Raw genomic sequence first — 19,232 nt, 5'->3', positions numbered from 1 at the left:
TGTGCATGCAAATGTTGTTTCCCTTTGTTTAAACCTGTTTGTATCACTGGATGACAATCCCTCTGATAATGTTACAGAAGCCAACACACCCTTACCCCCAATCCCCCTCTGCCGGATTTCATCCTTCTGTTTCTTTCTTGCTCCGGTCTCAAACTCTCCCCATGGGGTTTATGTAAATATTTAGCCCAGCCTTAGTCTCAGATGATGGGTGCCCGGATGGAGTCTGCTCTGATTTACTTTGTGTTGGGACTGGCACCCTGGATTGCCTCTGAGGCTGTACTCAGATGTTTATTTTTCTTTCTTTTTTTCCCGCCTATACTCAATGCCCACAATATCTGGCTGTGACACTTTGTGGCTGACCCAGGCTCATTTGCACCTCTGTCACTATTTTAACATTCATTGAAAGCATTTCATGTGTGGAGCAGCTGTTTTTTCGCCAACATTTCTAAAGCCGCTTTTAAACAAGCCCCGCAAACCCGTTCACGACCAAATTGGCACGATGCGTAAAGTGTAAATAAAAACAGGAAGCAATGATTTGCAAATCATTGCCTTCAATGTTTTAATGAAAAAAGTATAAAGACAACAAATAAATGACAAAATTATATTGTAGTTTTGAAACAAAATGTGGGCTCGTTTTCAATTTTCAGTTTATGCAGGAGGACAAACACACACACACACACACACACACACACACACACACACACACACACACACACACACACACACACACACACACACACACACACACACACAGCCTTCCCAGCACTGACAAGGATAGCCAGAGGAGCAGTTTATGCAGCTTCCCTGATTTTGCCTTCTATAAAAATGAAAATTGAGTTTGATTGAAGTCGGAGAGCTATTAGATTTTGTGGCGTCTGCTCAGCTCCGCCCTTCCCGACACACATCTAAAGCGAGGGGAGAGGAACTTGTGCGACCGTAAATGACATCAAAATGCAGTACACAGACACTTTCACTAAGCTGAAATGAAACAAGTACACTTAAATTTGGGGAATAACATTAACCAAACATTCATATGCACGCCCCCACCACTGCTTTGAGAAACTTCTCTACGAGGTAATTGTAGGTAAAGACACTGACATTTTAAACAAATTTGGGTGGGGGGATGTTTACCTCTTTTTTTTTAAAAAAACAATACACAACCTTTCACAGAGCCAGTTGCTGTAGTTTTGAAAAGTGGAATATTTTTCAATTCTTGCTTAGTTCCTTTTTTCTCGTATGCTGTAGATGTTAGAGGGGCCAGTTCAGTGTGCTGACTCTGACTACAGATGCATGTTGTAGTCTGCAGAGTGTGGTTGGACATTATTATGATGGGTCAGCAAAGCCTCTCCTGTAAAGCATGGAGTGAATGGCATCTTAGCATTTAGTATTAATGGAGTCTTTACAGATTTGCAGTTTAGCCATGCCACGTACAGGTACCGTAGGAACTGGTATTTAACTGCACTGGATAGTCCCTATATTTTTTAACCCAGAGGATGTTGTTATTTTTAGGCCATAAGGCCACCTTAAATAAGCTTAAATTTTGGGAATGGCTGGGGATCAGGTGGTAGAGCAGGTTGTCTACAGGTGGATCAGTAGATCTTGGGCATGATACTGAACCTCATGTTGCTCCCAGTGCACCTATTAGTGTGTGAGTGTGTGTGAAAAGCAACGATGAATGTGTGTGTGACTGTGGGGATGAGACTTGTTGTAGAAACTGATTTGAGCGCTCAAAATGGAGTCAAATGGTGCTATATAAGTGCTACTTATCATTTGGCCCCAGAGGAAATGACTTTAGTGTTTTTTTAAGCCTGAGTGCATAAAATAAACATATGATCAACATGTGTGAAGAAGGTAGCTGTGGACGTAGTGTAAAGCACTCGAATGAGTAAAAAAAGCACCAGTCCATAGTCCTGAGGACATGTAATGTTGATGTATGTGAGTAGGCGTCTGTCTCTCCTCCACTGTGCCCACACAGGTACAGAGTGGTACTCCTCCACACATAGGCTGTGAGTCTTTTGCTCACAGAGGGTGAAGCGGCCCCTGAAAGAGCCGTCTCCTTAATTTTAAGCTAAGGGGGACATGAAATAGTATCCCTGCAAACACAGTTACCTTAAGCACAAATTTAAAATCAAATTAGCAGGCACACACCTTGATTTCAAACGGGGCAAAGGTGCGACCTAAACTTGTGTGTTAGTTTTATGCAAAGATGCTTACGTTACACAATAGTGAGGCAGATTAAACCGAACATGAATTGTTAATGCTGATATTGATTTGATGGATTATTCTGAAAGCGAGCTAAAATCGCCTTGATTCTCAAGCTATTGACAATCACTCAGATCTCTGGTCTCCAAGGTCATCATCCATCAGCACGGCCCTACACCAAAAAAAATGTTTCTTTCGGCCTTATGCTGCTTTATGAGCAAAAATTCAAAAGCTGACAGACCTGCCATGTTTGGTCATGGCTGCTCAGCTGTGATCTGGCCGTCAATGTGCATTCACTGAATGAAAAGTGCAGAAATTCAAAGAAAATTCAACAGCAAAACATAAAGCTTCAGTATTGGTTTTGGCTCATACAGATGTATGAACCATCTTCCTGGTGTGCTACATTTTGATCTGTTTGCGTGATGCGGTGCCTGCCCTGGTATACAGGAGCAGAGAGGGACATAGGAGTAAAGTATATGTCATCAAAGCAGGTGACAGATTAATTGGGTACGTGTTGTCCATTGCGGATGCACTCATCCATTTCTTTTCCTTCTCTGTCTCAAAGGGATAGAAAACCTCCTTGAGTTACTAACTTAACAGTAATAGTTAGGGTCTGCTTTTTTCTGCATCTGACTGGACTCTCAGAGTCCTATTGAACTGTAAGAGCTTTCTGGTGTGTTGTGTCTTATCGAGCTCCTCTGAGGACCCGCTGCTCCCTATGTGTTCTTTCTTATTGAACTCTTCCTGGGGCCTCTGGAAGCCCGGTCTGCTCGACAGAACCCACTAATATTCCTTAATGATGTGGCATCAGTCTCTGTCAACTTCTGCGTCGCTGCAGCCAGACGTGGCCTATTGTGGCTGACTTCACAGAGAGATAAGCAGTCCTCTCCTTTAGACACAGGCGAAGGCACAATAACATCAGCACTGCCGAGGAACATCAGTGCTACCGGCGAACATAGCAAAAAAAAAGTCAACAAACAAGTCTTTATAAAAAGTGTCAGAGGCAGAGAGAAATGGTTTTCATTTTTTATCATTTTCACTGTTTTGCCTTTCCTCTGCTCTGTTGATGACAGGAGGAACATTTTGAAATATTCAAGGTTTGTGTGATAACATGAGTCGGTACTGAAATGTTATGCAGCATTAACAATTTAAAAAAAAATAGTATGGAAATTGACTTGCAGAGCGGTGGACTTCTTTGATGAAAATTTGAAGCCAGCTGAATCTGCATACCACTTTTTAACGGTCTTTTTTTTTTTTTTTTGAAGTCTTGTCACCCTCTGTCTTTCCATCTGCGTGTTTACAGTGACACTTAGGGCTTGGCACATTGAAACCAGTCATCATGGCTAATGATGAGAATGTGAGTATGTGTGACGCTGCACAGAGGGTGTGAGTTTGTGGACAAGCACATTTGTATCTCTCGCTGTGTGTGCGATTTTTCAGAACTTGAATGTCCCGACTGCCAGTGAAAGCATATTGGTGGCGATTGGCAGAGATACTGTCGTATCCTGTGTGAGCGTTAGCGGCAGAAGGTTTGACTGGCCGTCAGAGGCGCTCTGGAGAGCCACCTCTCCTCTTTTCCTGTGAGAATGACAGGCCTGCACAGAAAGCTGTCTAAGCGTCACAGCTTCCAGCCAACAGCATAACTGATTAACACTGCTAATTTGCTCCACATTTTCCAGTACGTGAATTATCATTCCTCTTTACAAAAAAAGGACGGGCACCGCTTAACAGTCACATCCACATTTTGTCTGTTTTGATTGTAATTTTTATACTGTAAAATGCTGCTCAGAGCTGTCATGTCTGTGTATTATAAATGGGACTTAACCATGCCTCTAATCTTTCAGTGGGGGGGGGACATCAATCATCGGCCTACTTTCAAGTCTATAAATGCATAAAATGATTTGTATTTGTTGCCTTTATATTGTGGTGATGTGAACTGCAGAAGCTGCCCTATAGTAGGGGGAAATAAATAAGCTTAAGTACTCTTCCTGAATGCAATTTTTTTAACTTGAGTTGTACTCTACAATATATTGGATTGAAAGAGTCCTACTCCACATCACCAGCCCTGGGTTTTAGCCCTGGGATTCAACATCACTTGAACTGGAGACCCCTGGGGTTGGTTTACATAAAGATTGCTTTGATCCTGCAGGTACCTGCAAGAAGGTAAAAATGTAGATTCCTCTAATAAATCTATTGCTGGTTTCGAACTGTTTTGCAACCGCAGATTGGAACCGCTGAACAGGGTAGGGCGATATAGCCTCAAAATTGTATTATCACAATATTCTAGGAAAATTTGCCATAACGATATTTTGAATAATCTAGAAAAAATAAATACTGAACAATATTTTATTGACGATTGCATCTTGCAGGCATTTATAAGTCATCCTTGATTCCCAGTGAGCCGCTTCCATGGATGACACTTTTGCTAATTTGAAGTATGAATCTATTGAAACAAGGTGCCAGCAGCAGTATGGTGCAGTAGTAGTGACACAGCGTAAGTCAGATGTAAGTAGTATACCAAGTAGTGTTTTCTCTGGAAACATTAAGTAAAAATATAAAATAACTGCTTAATACTTTAATATAACAGTAGTTAAAGTAACTTCACCTTAGATCTCATCGTAAGCTGCACAATATTGTCAAATAGTAAAACTGAAAAATATTTTGGAACTGTAAGCAGCTGCTTTTTCACCGTGTAAGCACATCAGTAATTTCTATCCACTGATGCTGTTTCTGTCAAATGGAGTGCAACTAGTGAGTGCTCCAGCGATGCTCGGTGGAGTCTTTTGTTTACTTTACATCACCAGCTGCTCATATCTCCTACTTCATAGTCAGGTTGTGCTCAAAGGTGTGCTTTTGTCTCCAGTGGTGAAACAAGTTTACCGTTTCCACCTTTAGCGGGAACAGTTTTCTTGTATATTTTGCATAGCACTGTAGTTTTTTTAGAAGTTGAAGGAGCTCCCTTTTTAGATACTAAGTCATCACGGGAGGTGACAGATGTCTCTTGCTCTCAAACATGCCCCAGACAAGGATGAGGGACCATAAACTACACCAATGATATTGGGATATGACAGTTTTAGATCACGTAAGAATTTATACCAGTATTACTGCAGATGATGTAATATGGCAAAGTGTATTTTATTATGGGCAGTTGACAATGCAGTCAGGTAAGCATGCATTCAGGTATAGTGTCATCTGAACCAAAATTCTACTGCCTTAAAAGACTGACTACAGTGACCATGAAAACAATGAGTCAGCCTTACGCAGCTATGTAGCGCTCACCTTTCCATTTGCACTGAAGGATTCTTAGTTTGTTCTTATGTTTTCCAAATGTTCACATTATTGTCCCATTTAAATCAGTTTATATAACAATTTGTATTTTTATGCACATTAATCCTGATAGCAGTGGAAGGGAAGGGATTCTCCACATGATATATGTAAATATGCCAAACTGGAGCTCCAGGGGGGACTTTTAGTTTTAGTTTAGTTTTAGTATTTAGTGGTCTAAGTACTGCAAGAGCTACTGTGTAAAAATAGAAATAGATGAAAACATGGACAGGCTTTACTGCAGTATTTGAAGTGGAGAGTGTTGACCAGCATCTTTAAATAGTCCTCCAGGTCTTCTTCCCAGGCGCTTTACTGAAAAGTTGAAGTCACTGGAATTGCTGCTTCTGCTATTTCACCTGAAAGTCCAGCCATTAGTCGTACCTCCAAGAATAATAACTAAAGCAGGTGAAACCCATTATTAATGCTAACCAGAATACTTTTACTTTTAAATCCCATTTTGTGTTCAGTATTCTTTCACTTAATTGATTATATCTGAATAAAGTACTTATTTTGTATTTATTTTATATTAAACTAGACAAAACATATTCAAAAATCCAATTATGTGCATCGAGTACAGTTAAATTCACTACTCATATTGGTAGGCTTAGTTGGATTTCATAGCTATAGTTGGATTATAGATGCACAGAAACTCAGTAAGTGAACAGACCTCTAATATTTCTGCTGTTATTTATTTTTACAAGCGCAGAGTGCCTGAAGTGGTTTGCCTCAGCTGAAACACTGCATATGATTTTCAGTAGAGTTGCCAGCGATTGCGTTTGTGTGTTTTTTTCTCCGGTAGCTGCCCCATTACCTGAGTGAGTCAAGCTCTAAAGCCCTCAAATATAATTTCACACAGGCTGATGTACTTATGGCCCTTCAGCGATGATGGTCACTCATCTCCAACCTCTAGGTAAAGGGTATTTAAAGCTCCTCAGGCCCTTCATGCCAGCATTACCATGCGCTGTCAGTCTACACCCAATACTCCTCCAGCACAATTCTCATTGGCCGGCCAGAGCTTAGTCTAGCTGACAGCGCTGCTCAATCCTCTCCCGGAGTAAACAGAAACCTCATCTGCTTGTTGAAGGAGATTGTAATGGCCAACCTGTCAGATAGATGAGTACCCTACAGTACTATCTGCGTTTATTTGTTGTGGTTTTTTTATGAGTGTATATACAGCGATGATGGAGATAAGTTTGCCTTTCATCAGGTAAACATAATAAAAAGTAGAGAGAAACTGATACCAGCAGGGCTTATGTGACAGCAGGGCATGATTAAAAAAAATAGGCATAGGTCACCGGAGAAGGAGACATGATGTGTAGGTGGATACAGTGCAGCGGTGTCATGCTCATTTAAACTGAAAGAGCACTTGCCGGCACAGGTATATTTAACTGACATCTAATCTGTAGACTTATGTAAATATGGTCTTGAAGGGGCAAATGGATGAAATTATAATTACCATTAACCAGACAAACTTGAATAGCTGGAAAAAACTTATAATTTCAATGTATTTAACATATAATTAATTATTAAAATAGAATTTATTATGCATTTAGACAGCAGAGCTATGGGGAATGTTTAGTGAAGTAGATCAAATTTCACCACAAAGTAATTTAGAGGGATCATGGTAATATGCAGTGCAGTACACAGTAAGCCTGTGTGGTGTTTTTCCTTGGCAAACAGCAGCGTGTATTATGGGCAACAGTATCCATGTAGTTTGAGATTTTAATAGGTGTTCTGCTTTTATTTTAGACCTGCACGTACCAACCTAATGTTTGCTGCACAAGCCAATTTTCATATATTTTGGACCAATGACAGTAGTTGACTTAATTTCTTAATGGTTAGCCGACTCTGCGGTTTGAGGAGGTAATTAAGGAGTGCATTTTCCGACATGTTTGTTTGATGAGTATAGTAGTATAGCAGCAGACACTGCACAATTATGCAGTCCATTTGAATGATTTTTAATTCCCTAAATGATGGCAGTTGCATTAGAGCAGTGTCTCTTGCCTGTAAAAATCCTCCCCAAAGCTATATTTTGATAAAGGGGATTCACAAACGAGGAACGATAAAAACACTGACCTCACTATAAGTTGTGGCGGATAAAGTGATTTGGAATTTGTACATTAAGCATTATGAATTTTTATCGATCTCTCTCTTTCTGTTTTGTTTAAAGGATCAGGATAGAGAAAGACCTGTATGTAATGTCCCCGAGACTGCCATGAATCTTCCAGGGTGAGGCAGACCCAGAAAGTACTACCAAACATTAAGGGAATGAATATTGATTTAAAAACAAATTTGACATGGTTTTAAAATTGACTAGAAAAATGCATCACTTAAAAGAGTCAGGGGTTTGTAGTCTGTCAATGGAGCGGAAAAAAATTCGCTCTTGTTTTATGGTTTAATAAGATTCCATTAACGGCTTCTTGCACCTTGGGAAAAAAAAGGTCTGAAGCAGGGGTAATGAGTAATTTATCTGTGTGTGTGAATTCAGAGTGGGACAAAATAATGGTTTGGCGATATTTTCCAAGCTTCCTTTTTCAATATGGTATCAAAATCTGGTGCCCGATGCTGTTATTTCTTAACAAGTTCTTCAAAATAGATTCCCACGGCAGCTTAACTCACCAGACTCACCAATTCATGACTCTTTCTTGTGGTCCTCATCAAACGAATGAGGGGATCGTCAATATAAGTTAACCAGAGAAGAAGAAAACTCATAAGGATAAAATGTCAGACAACTTAAACAACTAATTGAATTGACATTTTTTTTATGTCACCAAATGGGTTTCCTCCAAACGGTCTCTGGGCTGTGGAGCTCGGTATTCCTCGACATTGAAAGGAGCCAGCGGAGGTGTTTTGAGGATGCCTCCCAAGTGAGGTGTTTCTGGCATGTCCAACCCAGGGCAAACCCTGGACACGCTGGAAAGATTAAGACTCTCTGCTGGCTTGGAAGCTACTCGGCGTCCCTCCGAAGAGCTGGAAGAGGTGACTGGGGAGAAAAGTGATGTCTAAGCATCTCTGCTAATGACTGTTGTCTACATGTTGTAGCTGTTTACTGTCACCAGGGGGCAGTGTCACAAACAACCCATCTGTGGGACACTCTTGCTCGTTCTGTTCTTGGTCCTTGCCGACGTAGAGAAGAGTACGGTAGCTCCAAGAGGTCAAACGGACTGCAGCTGCAAATTATATGAATCATGCGATTACAACACATAATACCTTCATCATGTAATCCCTGACAACACTGATGAACCCTCATGTTCCGGTTTCTGTCACTTCCACAGCTGGTCCGCCACATTATTATGTTCCCAGAAACACTTCCGTTTTGTTTTGTTTTGTGTGCTTTTGCAGGGTTTTTCCTGTTTGTTGGTGTTAAGGAGCAGTCCATTTGACCTCTCAGGGCCACCGTAGAAGAGCGCCGTTATACCAAGCTGAGCTGAAGCAAAACCAAATATTAAAAACATCAAAAACATGTCACCTGCAGCCGTTGTTTGTGCTTCTTATGCTGTATTTTTTTTAAATTCTTGATGTTTTTTCACGCTTCACTCTGAATACTGCTCCTTTTTTTGTTCCGGCTCACCTTTCAACCAATCAGCATTTGACCAATGCACAGTGTCACCCATGTTTGAAGACGCTGTTTGTAGGTCAAATGTGTGGGCTGTTGGGTTTCTGGAGGACTGCACACAAGAATATATGCATAGGATGAAAAGTCCTCCCTATTGTCTCTCTGTGGCAAAATACCTTCAAATCAGACACAACCGATAGACCACAAATATAGCATCACACTGCTGCACCTGTGACAGAGACCTGGATAGGGAGGTTTTTCTCCTCCAGGTTTAGATATGGTGACACCTTACGTATAGCTATCTTGCAGTGTTTTTAGTATCACGAAATTGCTGTATCGTGGTCAAACTATTATTGTGGGCAATGCATCACAATAATCTTGAACAGTGAGTGACTCTGTGGTGTGCCAAAAGAAGATTTCACCTTCACATTTCACTTTGTGTTGTTTGAAACTAAGCAAGATCCCTGGTCCTTGAGAGGGCGGCCAACATAAACATCAGGCAATCTCAACAGAGTGCTCGGCTGGCATGGTTTTAGCTTCTCAGGCAACGCTTGCATGTTCAGTGGGCCAGTGGAGGGAGACTGCATCTGGCTGCTTGCCCAGCTTTCAGCTTGACAGAGATGGATCAAATGGATAGCTGTGATTTCCTTTCCTAATTGTCCACAGCAGCACATCAATCCAACAGAAATGGATTTTTTGTTTAATTTCAAGCAAGAAATCGGAAGTTCATCAATTCTTGAATAAATATGTGTTTGGTTTGTAAACGTTCAGTTTTAACCTTTGAGCAAACAACATTAGTTTTGTTTATGTGCATAAATTCTTGCATCTGTTATTCCAGATATTTTAATAGATTTTTCTCAGTTCTAAAGTATACAACCAACCCTGGAAAGTCTGTAATAGTCAGCATTTGTGGTTGACTGGTGTACAAAAAAATATGCATTAAAAAAAGTGCTACTGTTCATTTAGGAGCACTTTAGTCAAAAGAAAATTGGTATTTCCATTAGCAGCAATTTAGAGGCCTCTGTTCTGGAAGAGCACATCTCTCTGCCCTTCATAACCGGAAGCAGGCAGAGTAGCAGCAGCCAGAGCAGGAACCACTCAGTACAGAGGAGGCATGAAGGACAGCCTGTCAGACACAGCATAGAAAAGAGGAGCGGGCTGATGGTGGGTTTTGAAGCAGTTTGTAGATGTTCAGTAACTGTGGGCAGCTTAAATAGGACATATTTGAGATTTGTCAAATAGAAATATAGAAAGGCTTCAGTTCAGTCATCTGCTGATGTGGGCTGACAGATCACTGAGATCAGATGATCTGGTGGGGGTTGCGTTAACCTTGACTTTATGGTCTGCCACGTTTGATTTTAAACCAGTCTGAGGCCTTGCTGAAAAAACAACAGGATCCTAAAATCAACCTCTAAAAACAAGATGATGACTATTTAAGAAGCAGCTACTCGAGCCCAATGCTGCACCCTGCTGACTGCTGTTTTTAAGAAGATTTGGAAATTTTCAAATTAATTTTAGACATCTTAGCATCTCCTGAATTAGTTATGACAGCTTGTGTTCATGCTGCGTCAGATCCCCTTTTCTGTATTGTCGAGCTTAACACGCACCTTCTTTTTATAATTGATTTGCATGCACTGTGATATATCTTATTTATGAAGAGTTTAGTATAAACTAAATTATTACCGATTCTTAGCTTCAGTATGTGATTGACTGATTGAGGAAGTCAGTAGTACCAGTGAGGCCAGCTAAACACCCTGCAAATGCAGCATTTCAGGCTGACGTGACTCTAATTGCTTTAACATATTCAACAACAACAACAACAGGCTTCTTTTTGGGCTTCCTTCAAAAGAACTATACAAAATGGTTTTATGGAGTGAAAATGGGTCTTGTGGTGTCTTAGGGCAGCAGGATAAGTGGTAATCCCTCGGGTGGTGCTCTGTTGTAGTCTACAGATCCTATAGAGAGCTCTGGCTGCTGAGTCAGCCTTCACAATTCTTCCAGGGGAGCAGACTAATCTCTGTAGCACCGTCCCCTGTAAGCGGTCCAAGTATGCACAGTTCTACCTCGGGATATCCGTCCTTATCAAACATCCCATTCCCTGGTGGCATCCGAAGCTGATTTTCTATGTGTTTTTCAATGTCTGTCGCTGTTTTAAGTGTTATTGATTGATTGCTAATTGCTGATTTAGTATAAGTACAATTCCCTTTTTCACATAATCTTCTAGTGAGCATAAATTATGCATCTAGATTGATTAAAGTTAATCTGTAGCTAACACAATGGATTGAACTGCAGATATTTGGTCAGCTAGTTGTGAATACCTCTGCTTGTCTCAGAGTTAGAGGCCAAAAGGGTTAACACAGTCGAAATACAAGGTGCTCACCCAGTGGTGAGAATCCGCTGGAGTTTGTGTTTATTTAATTTGAGCCTAACTGCCAGATGCAGCTAGCTAAGTGCTTTGCCATTAAGGCTCTGTTCTGTGTTTAATTCTGCTACAGTGCCAAGGCTTACTGGCGTAATGGTAGGTTTCTTACTGCCTGCTCCATAGTAAATGTTTACCATTCTCCGTGCTACATTGTGAATAGGGCAACCTGCTCCTCTGTGATACTCTTAATTAAACAAATGTCTCCAATAACCCGACCTTTGATTCCCCGTGTTTTCTTTTTGCAGATTTATAATGAGAAGAAGAGCCAGTTTGAAATCAAGCGAAACAACCCCAGGGATTTGGTGGAGAGGGTGGCACGGGACATCTCCAAGCTGCTCAACAGCAAGAGAAAAGCCCTGGAGGTAAGAGGATGATGCTCCACATATATTAAAACACCTGTGCACAAACACATGCTATGCCCCACTGCACAGGTGCACACATACATGGTGAGTGTTTTAGATTCTTCTGAAAGGTGAACCTTCTGTGCATACAAATGCATCCACTTTATTTTTCAGTGCCAGCACTCTGAAAGCTTAATTTAATTAGTTAAGACTTGCTTGAAGAATCTCCTGCTTTAGTAAATCAGAGTTAGCTGTGATGGATCTAAGGAGTTTTAGGCACGCATTACAATAACGATGTCTTTTTTTGGCTGTGACTACAAATGCTAAATACTTGACAGAAACATTTTGGTCAATCATCCATAATTGAACAGTTTCCTGCACATTATAAATGATGCATTGTTTTTATGTTGCAGTTAATCTGTCCTCCTACGTATTTGAAAACAACGGATTTTCTTTAAATTTGTTGGAAAAAAATCAATTCTTATAAAAAGCTGCATAGTTTTTCTTTACAGTTAAAATACAATTTGAGCTAATTATATTTTGTCGACAACTGAGATAACCGTATTCATGCTTTGTTTTTCAAATTAGTTTTGAGGGGTTTTATTTTTCTGTTAAATGTTGAAGGCGTATATTCTGAAATATAGTTTGTATGGTGTGTGAGAAGGTTATCATTTCAATGTCCCGCATTTTAGGATGTAATTATTACCACTGTTATGCTCAGGCAGTGCTGTGATTAGTTAAAAATTTGTTTCACTCTCCCAGTGGGAAACCTCTAACCCAGAGGAGAAGGGGGTGGTTGGGGAATAAACGCCAGGAAGATGAGTGGCAAGTAGGTAAATGAGAAAAGTGCAGACGGTTAATTTTTTAAATTTAAATAGACAGAGATAAAGTAAAAGACCGTTTGTAAAATCCACCATTTCAGAATTAGTCCAATCTAATGCCTCCTGTTTAGTATTTTGTTTTGCTGAGCAGAAGTATGTTGAAAAATTGTGAAAAAGTTGTCACCGCTCGTTCCTATTTAGTTTGGTTTAAAGGAGCCAGACTTTCTCGCACTTAATTAAATGCAATAGAACTATTGAGCGATAGTTCCTCAGGTTCCCTGAAGGTCATTCAAAGGTTTTCTTTGCACATTGGCTGCTTTTTCACTCACTTTCTGTTCAGTCCTTGTACATGACTATTTTCTGAGGAAGGGTTTTTGTTTGTTAGGGCCACTTAACACTGGCCTATGAATCATAAAACACACATGAACCCAATAACAGACATCTTAGCAAATTGTATCTGAAGGTACTTTGTTACCCTGTTGCAATAAAAAAAAAAAGCCAAACATTAACATAGTTTGACAGACATAAAATAATCTTATTACATCAAGAAGATGATTATTAAAGAGGTATTAATCTAAAATGATGAATCAGTATTTGAAAATTTTTATTCAAATTGTCATCAGTATGCAAAGAGGTCAGGATAGAGTTACAATAGACAGTGACAATGATCCAGACACACTGTCAGTGCAGTAAAAACATAGCTGTATAGAAAAGCACACAATGGAACGCTATCAGTCATGGATTGGCCTCCCCAGAGCTGAGACCTCAACATTATTGAAGCAGTATGGGATCATCTTGACAGAGAACAGAACAAAAAGCAGCTAAAAACCAAAGAAGAGCTTTAAATGTCCTTCAGAAAAGCCTGGAGAGCAATCCCTATAGAGCACTTAAAGTAATTACAAGAAAGCTGCCTAAAAGAGTTCAGGCTGTGTTGAAAAGTAGTCGGAGCTAAATGTTGACTTGAGGCTCATCACACGTAGAGTGGTACAAACACTGTTTTTGCTTTATATGTTGTATTTCTGTTATACTTGCACGTTTCAATAAATTGCTGCACCTTAATTCTATATTACTATAGAATTTTGCACTTTACTGTAGTTCTCCAAACCTTGCTTTAGATGGAGCACACTGTGTGTGGGTATGTACAAGATATACTTTGACTTTAGTCCATATGGCACATCATTTAAAGATGGAGGTGACCGAGGGACTGTCTGCTTTCCTTCCCTCTGTCTCTGCCCAAATATGGTCACTCAAGGCCAAAGCAGTGATATTTATGAAGTCCTCTGAAGGAGCAGAAGTGTATATCTTTTAAGAGCATGAGGTCTTGTGGGAAGTGAGGCACATTCATGCTAAGGAGCAAAAGTTTCTCAAAGGCACGGTTAATTCTGCAGCTTGGATCCTTAAAGCGAAGAAAACGTTACTGTAGGTCTCCTGTGGTCATGTCCAGGATTGAATTTGGAACGGCAAAAACCCTCTTCATCTTTTTTTTTTTTTTTACTATACCCCCACCTTAACCCCTTCCACCTTCCTCAACACACACACATCCACGCACATGTACGGACACACACACTGAAGCCCCACACCCCCGCCCTAACTTCCACAGGCCACACTGTCACCTCACATCCTGTCTGGGAGATTCAGACTCAGGAGGGAGGAAATGAGGTGAAAAAAGAGAAGGTCTGGAATGAGAATGTCTCCCTGAGGCGTGGAAAAATCAAGAAAATGATGTTCAGAAATTCATAGATTTGAAAATGAGCAGCCAGCGAGAGGGAAGGAAAGAGGGAGCAGGAGGGGTAGGAAGGGAGAGAAAGAGTGTGCAAAAAAAAAAAAAAAATAATCGGAAGAAGAAAGCAGGTGGACGGGAATAAAAGGGAGTCGGATGATTAAAGGGAACGAAGAAATGGAGTGATTATGGCATTATAAAACATAAATGTTAACACAAAGTATGCAACAAGCTAATATGTTTCATTTAGGCAGGTTATGATTTCTTTATTATTTTTTTTCACTAAAACTGAAAATTCAAGACTGTAGGCAAATAAATTCATGTGGACTTATTATTCATACAGGGAGGAAAGTGAAAGCCATGTCTTAATGCAGTCTGTAGATAAGAAGGTCTCAAACTCCGCTCAGCGCGCCGTTGACAGCGTTTTATATTCCAGCCTGTTTCTACCCCCTGTAATGGTTATTTAGTTCCAAATATTCCCTGCCACACATTTAAAAAATGAGGAAATGTGTGTGTGTGTGTGCGCGCACGTGTGTGTTTGTGTGCATGCACGAAGAAATTATTCTCCTGCAACCTATTTAAATAATGCTTCGGGTGCTTCGTTGTAATTCATGTTTATATTACTAATGAGAAAATGCACATTGACTCTAAACACTGGTTACTGATATATAAAGGAGAGCGAAGCCTTTCTCACTGCTCAGCATTGACTTGATTCGGCCTAAATTCCTAAATTAGCAGCACATTTATTCATTTAAGTGCTCCGGTTGTATAGTTGTAAAGGTGTGAAGCAAAATAAATCAGTCTACTGAGTTTTTATTTGTTTTGTTTTTTAATTCTTACTTTCTTTACACTCATACAAGTAAATTGGGTAACATGGTGATGCAGTGTTTAGCACTGTCATTTCACAGAAAGACGGTTCCTGGTTCGAATCTCCTGCTCAGCTGGCGCTTTTCCTGTCTATACGTTCTCCCTGTGCGTGTGTGGGTTTCCTCCCACAGGCCATTGACACATGCCTGTAAGGTTAATTGGCAATAAGGCGTTTGAAGTGTATAAAATAAAGCGTCGGATGAATGTATGCTTGAAATTTATGGCAGATGGAATGTTTTTGGTCTTCAACTTTTTAACTTTAATGTTTAGTAGAGTGATGTATGCCTGCGTTCATACAGCTACTGTCAAAATAGGTATTTAAATATGTATTATTTAAAGTGCACTGTACTCAGTCTACCCCATTCTAAAAATGGAAACGATATAAGCTGACTTACTTTTTTGTCAAAAGCCTCTCCGTGTTTATTCTTTTCCTTCCCTTGTCTTAATCTCCTCCTTTGAATGTATCTGTCTGCTCTCCCTCTCTTGCCTCTGGCTTCAGCCATCTCCTCAAACAAAGATCTGATTCTACGGTCGGTGCCAAAATTAAAATGTGGCAAAAACCTTCAGCTAGCTGAAAGGCTCGCATGTTGCCGGTGGACATTTTTATATAAAGCTGTCTTTTTTTGTGCACGAGGTACGTTGAAATTTGATACAAGAGTTTTCTCTCTCTGATGTTTTTTTTTTTTTTTTTTTTTTAAATGCTTATTTCAGTGGCTTTTTGTCTTGAACCTGACATCTAGACAGTTATTTTTTATTTGAGGGGTACAAGTATTTGTGTTTGGACTTTTTCCTGTTTTATGTGAGCTCCAACTTTTTGCTTAATGCGCATTCGAAGATATGAAAAGATGTCCTTGTTCACTTGTACTCATATGAAACTAATGTATGTTAGAAGACTTTGGAAACACTTTATTTTATGCGCTGGTAATTTCTGAGTACTAGCCGCATAATTTCCAAGAATTTTCTTTTCATTACAGAGAAAATCAAAACAGTTTTCACTTGACAGACTTCCATTTAGCTATTTCCAATTAGTGACACAACCTGTAGCGTCATCTAGTCTATATGCCGAGCACAAACTGTGAAAAGTTCTCTGTGGGTAAGTGTGCAGTTTACTTACTTAACATGAGGTACATGGGAGATGAATTCTCCAATAATAAACTGATGATACAAGCACATTTACTTAATGTTGTATTTGTAGAATAAAGTAAGGCAAATGACACATTAATAGAAAAATACAAACTTTATTTATAAAGTGCTTTAAAACAACAAGTATACGAAATAAAAATACCCCCAAAATAAAGCGTGTTAGGCTGTTTTGTCTCCATGCTCCACGCTCCAGAACAGCTTCAATACCTTTGCAATAATTCTCCAAGTCTCTGGATTTCTACAGGAGTGAAACACCAAAAATTTAGTGACCACAAGATCCACGTCAGTCAGTGAAACGGTAATCTCAGGCGAGATCACTCCCTTTAGGATACAAATGCTTCATCAAGGGACAAAGGTCATCAATTCTTAGCAACCTTGCATTGATTCTTGATAAATGATCAAGTGGGCCAGAAGTGTGCCAACTAAATAACCCTATCAGTATAACAGTGCTGCTGGATTCTCTCACCGTGAGGGTCAATAGTTCAAGCCTGTACTGTTGTTTCAGTAAATACACACATGCACCAACCCACTTGTCAAGAATATGTTGAAGGATGACTCATTTGACATATCACTATTTTCCACATTTCTGTAGAACAGTGCCTTTTTATTTGCACCAGTGAACTCTCAAATGTGCACTCGTCTTTGTAATGAGGGGTGTATGCACTGCGAGCCTCCTTTAATATTCCTCGTGGTGTAATTTTTGACGAACTCTTCTTATTGGCCGTCTGATCACGTCCCGCTCAGACATTCTCATTCACCTGAGGAAGAGTCGATCTTCCGTTATTCTAATTCACGAGTATCGCACGCATCGAATGTGAAATGTGGACCACGATTTACAGTAATTCTCCACTAAAGCCTTGTTCATAGATTATAAATGGAGATTTCAATTAAGTGGGGAGTACGATTGACACGCTGGCCAGCCGAGCACTCTTTGAGGTTGAAGCTTCAGCCATCAGAACCCAAACAATGAAACTCTTCTGCAACGTGACATAGATTTTTTTTACCCTTTCAATCTTGATATAAAATCAGTATCATCTGGGCCTCTTTTGCATTTTATTCATACCCCAGTACATGATCCAAAGTTAACTCTTTGTACCAGGGAGAGCATCTGTGTAAATGAATCTGGATTCATTTATTTGTTTATTTATTTTTATTTATTAAGGTTTTTCCTTTAATTTGTCAGATCTTGTCATATTCATTTTATTTCCCTGAATCAGACACATTTGGATCATATTCAAACTAGTATTTATAATTAGTACCATCTAAACATGCGAATAAGGGTGCAGGGTGGAGTAATGCAATATAACTGTTTAAACTTTCACTTTGGCTTGATTATCTGAGATCACATTTACTGAGATGTTGCAGTAGCATCTGAACTCCCCAGTGTGTGCATGTGCACGTCTGTCTGCTTAATATCTTCATTGTGTCTGCCTATATGTTTGTGCATGTGTTATCTGAGCAACAGGCTCACGCCTGACTGATACTGCAAGTGTCAGTCTGACAGGCCTTTTAACCCAGAGCAGCCAAAGAGAACACAGCCCTTCATGTAATCTGTCATGTGTATAAAGCCAAACAGGTGTGATAGACCTCCCAGACTGATGCTAGCTCTCATACCTTCCATTGCCCCTCGCTGTGATGCGCCATATCATTGCCACAGAGTCCTGAGATCAGTGGGGCCCTTTAGAACCAGGTGAAACTGGAAAATATCCTGTATGCTGTCAAAGATAGGCAGAGTCGAGCTGTCAGTCAGGCTTCTGCTGGGACTTTTTAGTCTCTGTAAGGGAAGACAAGGCCACGAGCCACAGGCAGAGATCATTCTACATTCCCATCAGCTGTTGCTCAGCAAAACTACCATTGTCAAAGCTCTTGAGTTATGATTTCACAGAGGAGACTGGTGAAATAGAAAAGGTACTAAGGTTGGTCTAATCCAATTACACAGATCTCAAAACTATTCCAATACCTCTTATAGGCTGAAGGATGAGTGCCTCTGGCCTGCTGGTTGTTTGATAGAAACACACCCAACACTTTGCTGGGATAGTTTTGGGGTTGGGATAGTCGGAAAATGAAAGCATGGAAATGATGTAGAAAGCAAAGGGACAGTGTAAAGATTAAGTTTAAAAAACAAACAAAAAATGGAAGGAGACTTAGGCAGCAAGGGCAGAGATACAATTCAAGTAAAAAAAGACAAAAAATAATAATAATTTGTGGCTCACTTCACTGCTCTGGAAAACAAATATGTGTGAAGTGGCCACTTCTGACTGCAGCTCTCTCACACCTTCTGAAGGAAAGACCTGTCCTCTCCACTCCAGCGTCACGAAAAGCAGTAGAGAGCTTGTCAGCGCCATCACCACCACCTGTTCACTCACTTGGCTGGCACCGCCCCTTGAGCTCACTGCGCCACACCTCCCCTGCAGCTGAGCCAAGGACCACACCTCCGCCACAATATGATTTAGTCTGAAGTTTACAGCAGATGTGCAACAAGCATCTTTTTGACCAAAGTTAAACTGATGTGTGATGCTGTTCCACCTGGCACGTTCACACCTGAAGTATATTTGTAGCTTTTCGAGGAGCTCTGCTGATGTCTTGTTAAAAGATAATCTACAACATTCACAGCATATAAACTTTTTTCCTGTTTGATAGCGTCTGTGACAGTAATACAGTTCAGTGTGTTATCACATGTTGTGTAGACTGACTTAATCCTACCTGTCACACTGAGGGAAGCGGTGGTTGGAGACCTAAAAATTATTGTGACCATGTGCAATGAACTTGTGATCTTGTTGCCTTTGAAATTGTTGCTTAGAAGACGAGAAAATGGTCTCAGCTGCCATCTTCAAAG

The 19,232-nt window shown here is 40.2% G+C and overlaps 1 protein-coding gene across 2 annotated transcripts in view; it reads left to right on the top strand.

The window, feature by feature from the left end:
• The window catches only part of cacna2d2a (calcium channel, voltage-dependent, alpha 2/delta subunit 2a), a 171,639-nt gene that overhangs the window by 37,146 nt on the left and 115,261 nt on the right, over positions 1-19,232 (top strand). For both annotated transcript variants that reach the window (XM_063473890.1, XM_063473889.1), the window contains exon 3: positions 11,750-11,866. In XM_063473890.1, coding sequence (XP_063329960.1) covers positions 11,750-11,866 — 117 coding nt within the window. The remainder of the gene's footprint in view (positions 1-11,749; positions 11,867-19,232) is intronic.

The sequence above is a fragment of the Pelmatolapia mariae genome, linkage group LG5, assembly GCF_036321145.2.
Source record: "Pelmatolapia mariae isolate MD_Pm_ZW linkage group LG5, Pm_UMD_F_2, whole genome shotgun sequence".
In the NCBI taxonomy this organism is placed as follows: domain Eukaryota; kingdom Metazoa; phylum Chordata; class Actinopteri; order Cichliformes; family Cichlidae; genus Pelmatolapia; species Pelmatolapia mariae.
This window is presented reverse-complemented; position numbering and strand designations above follow the sequence as displayed.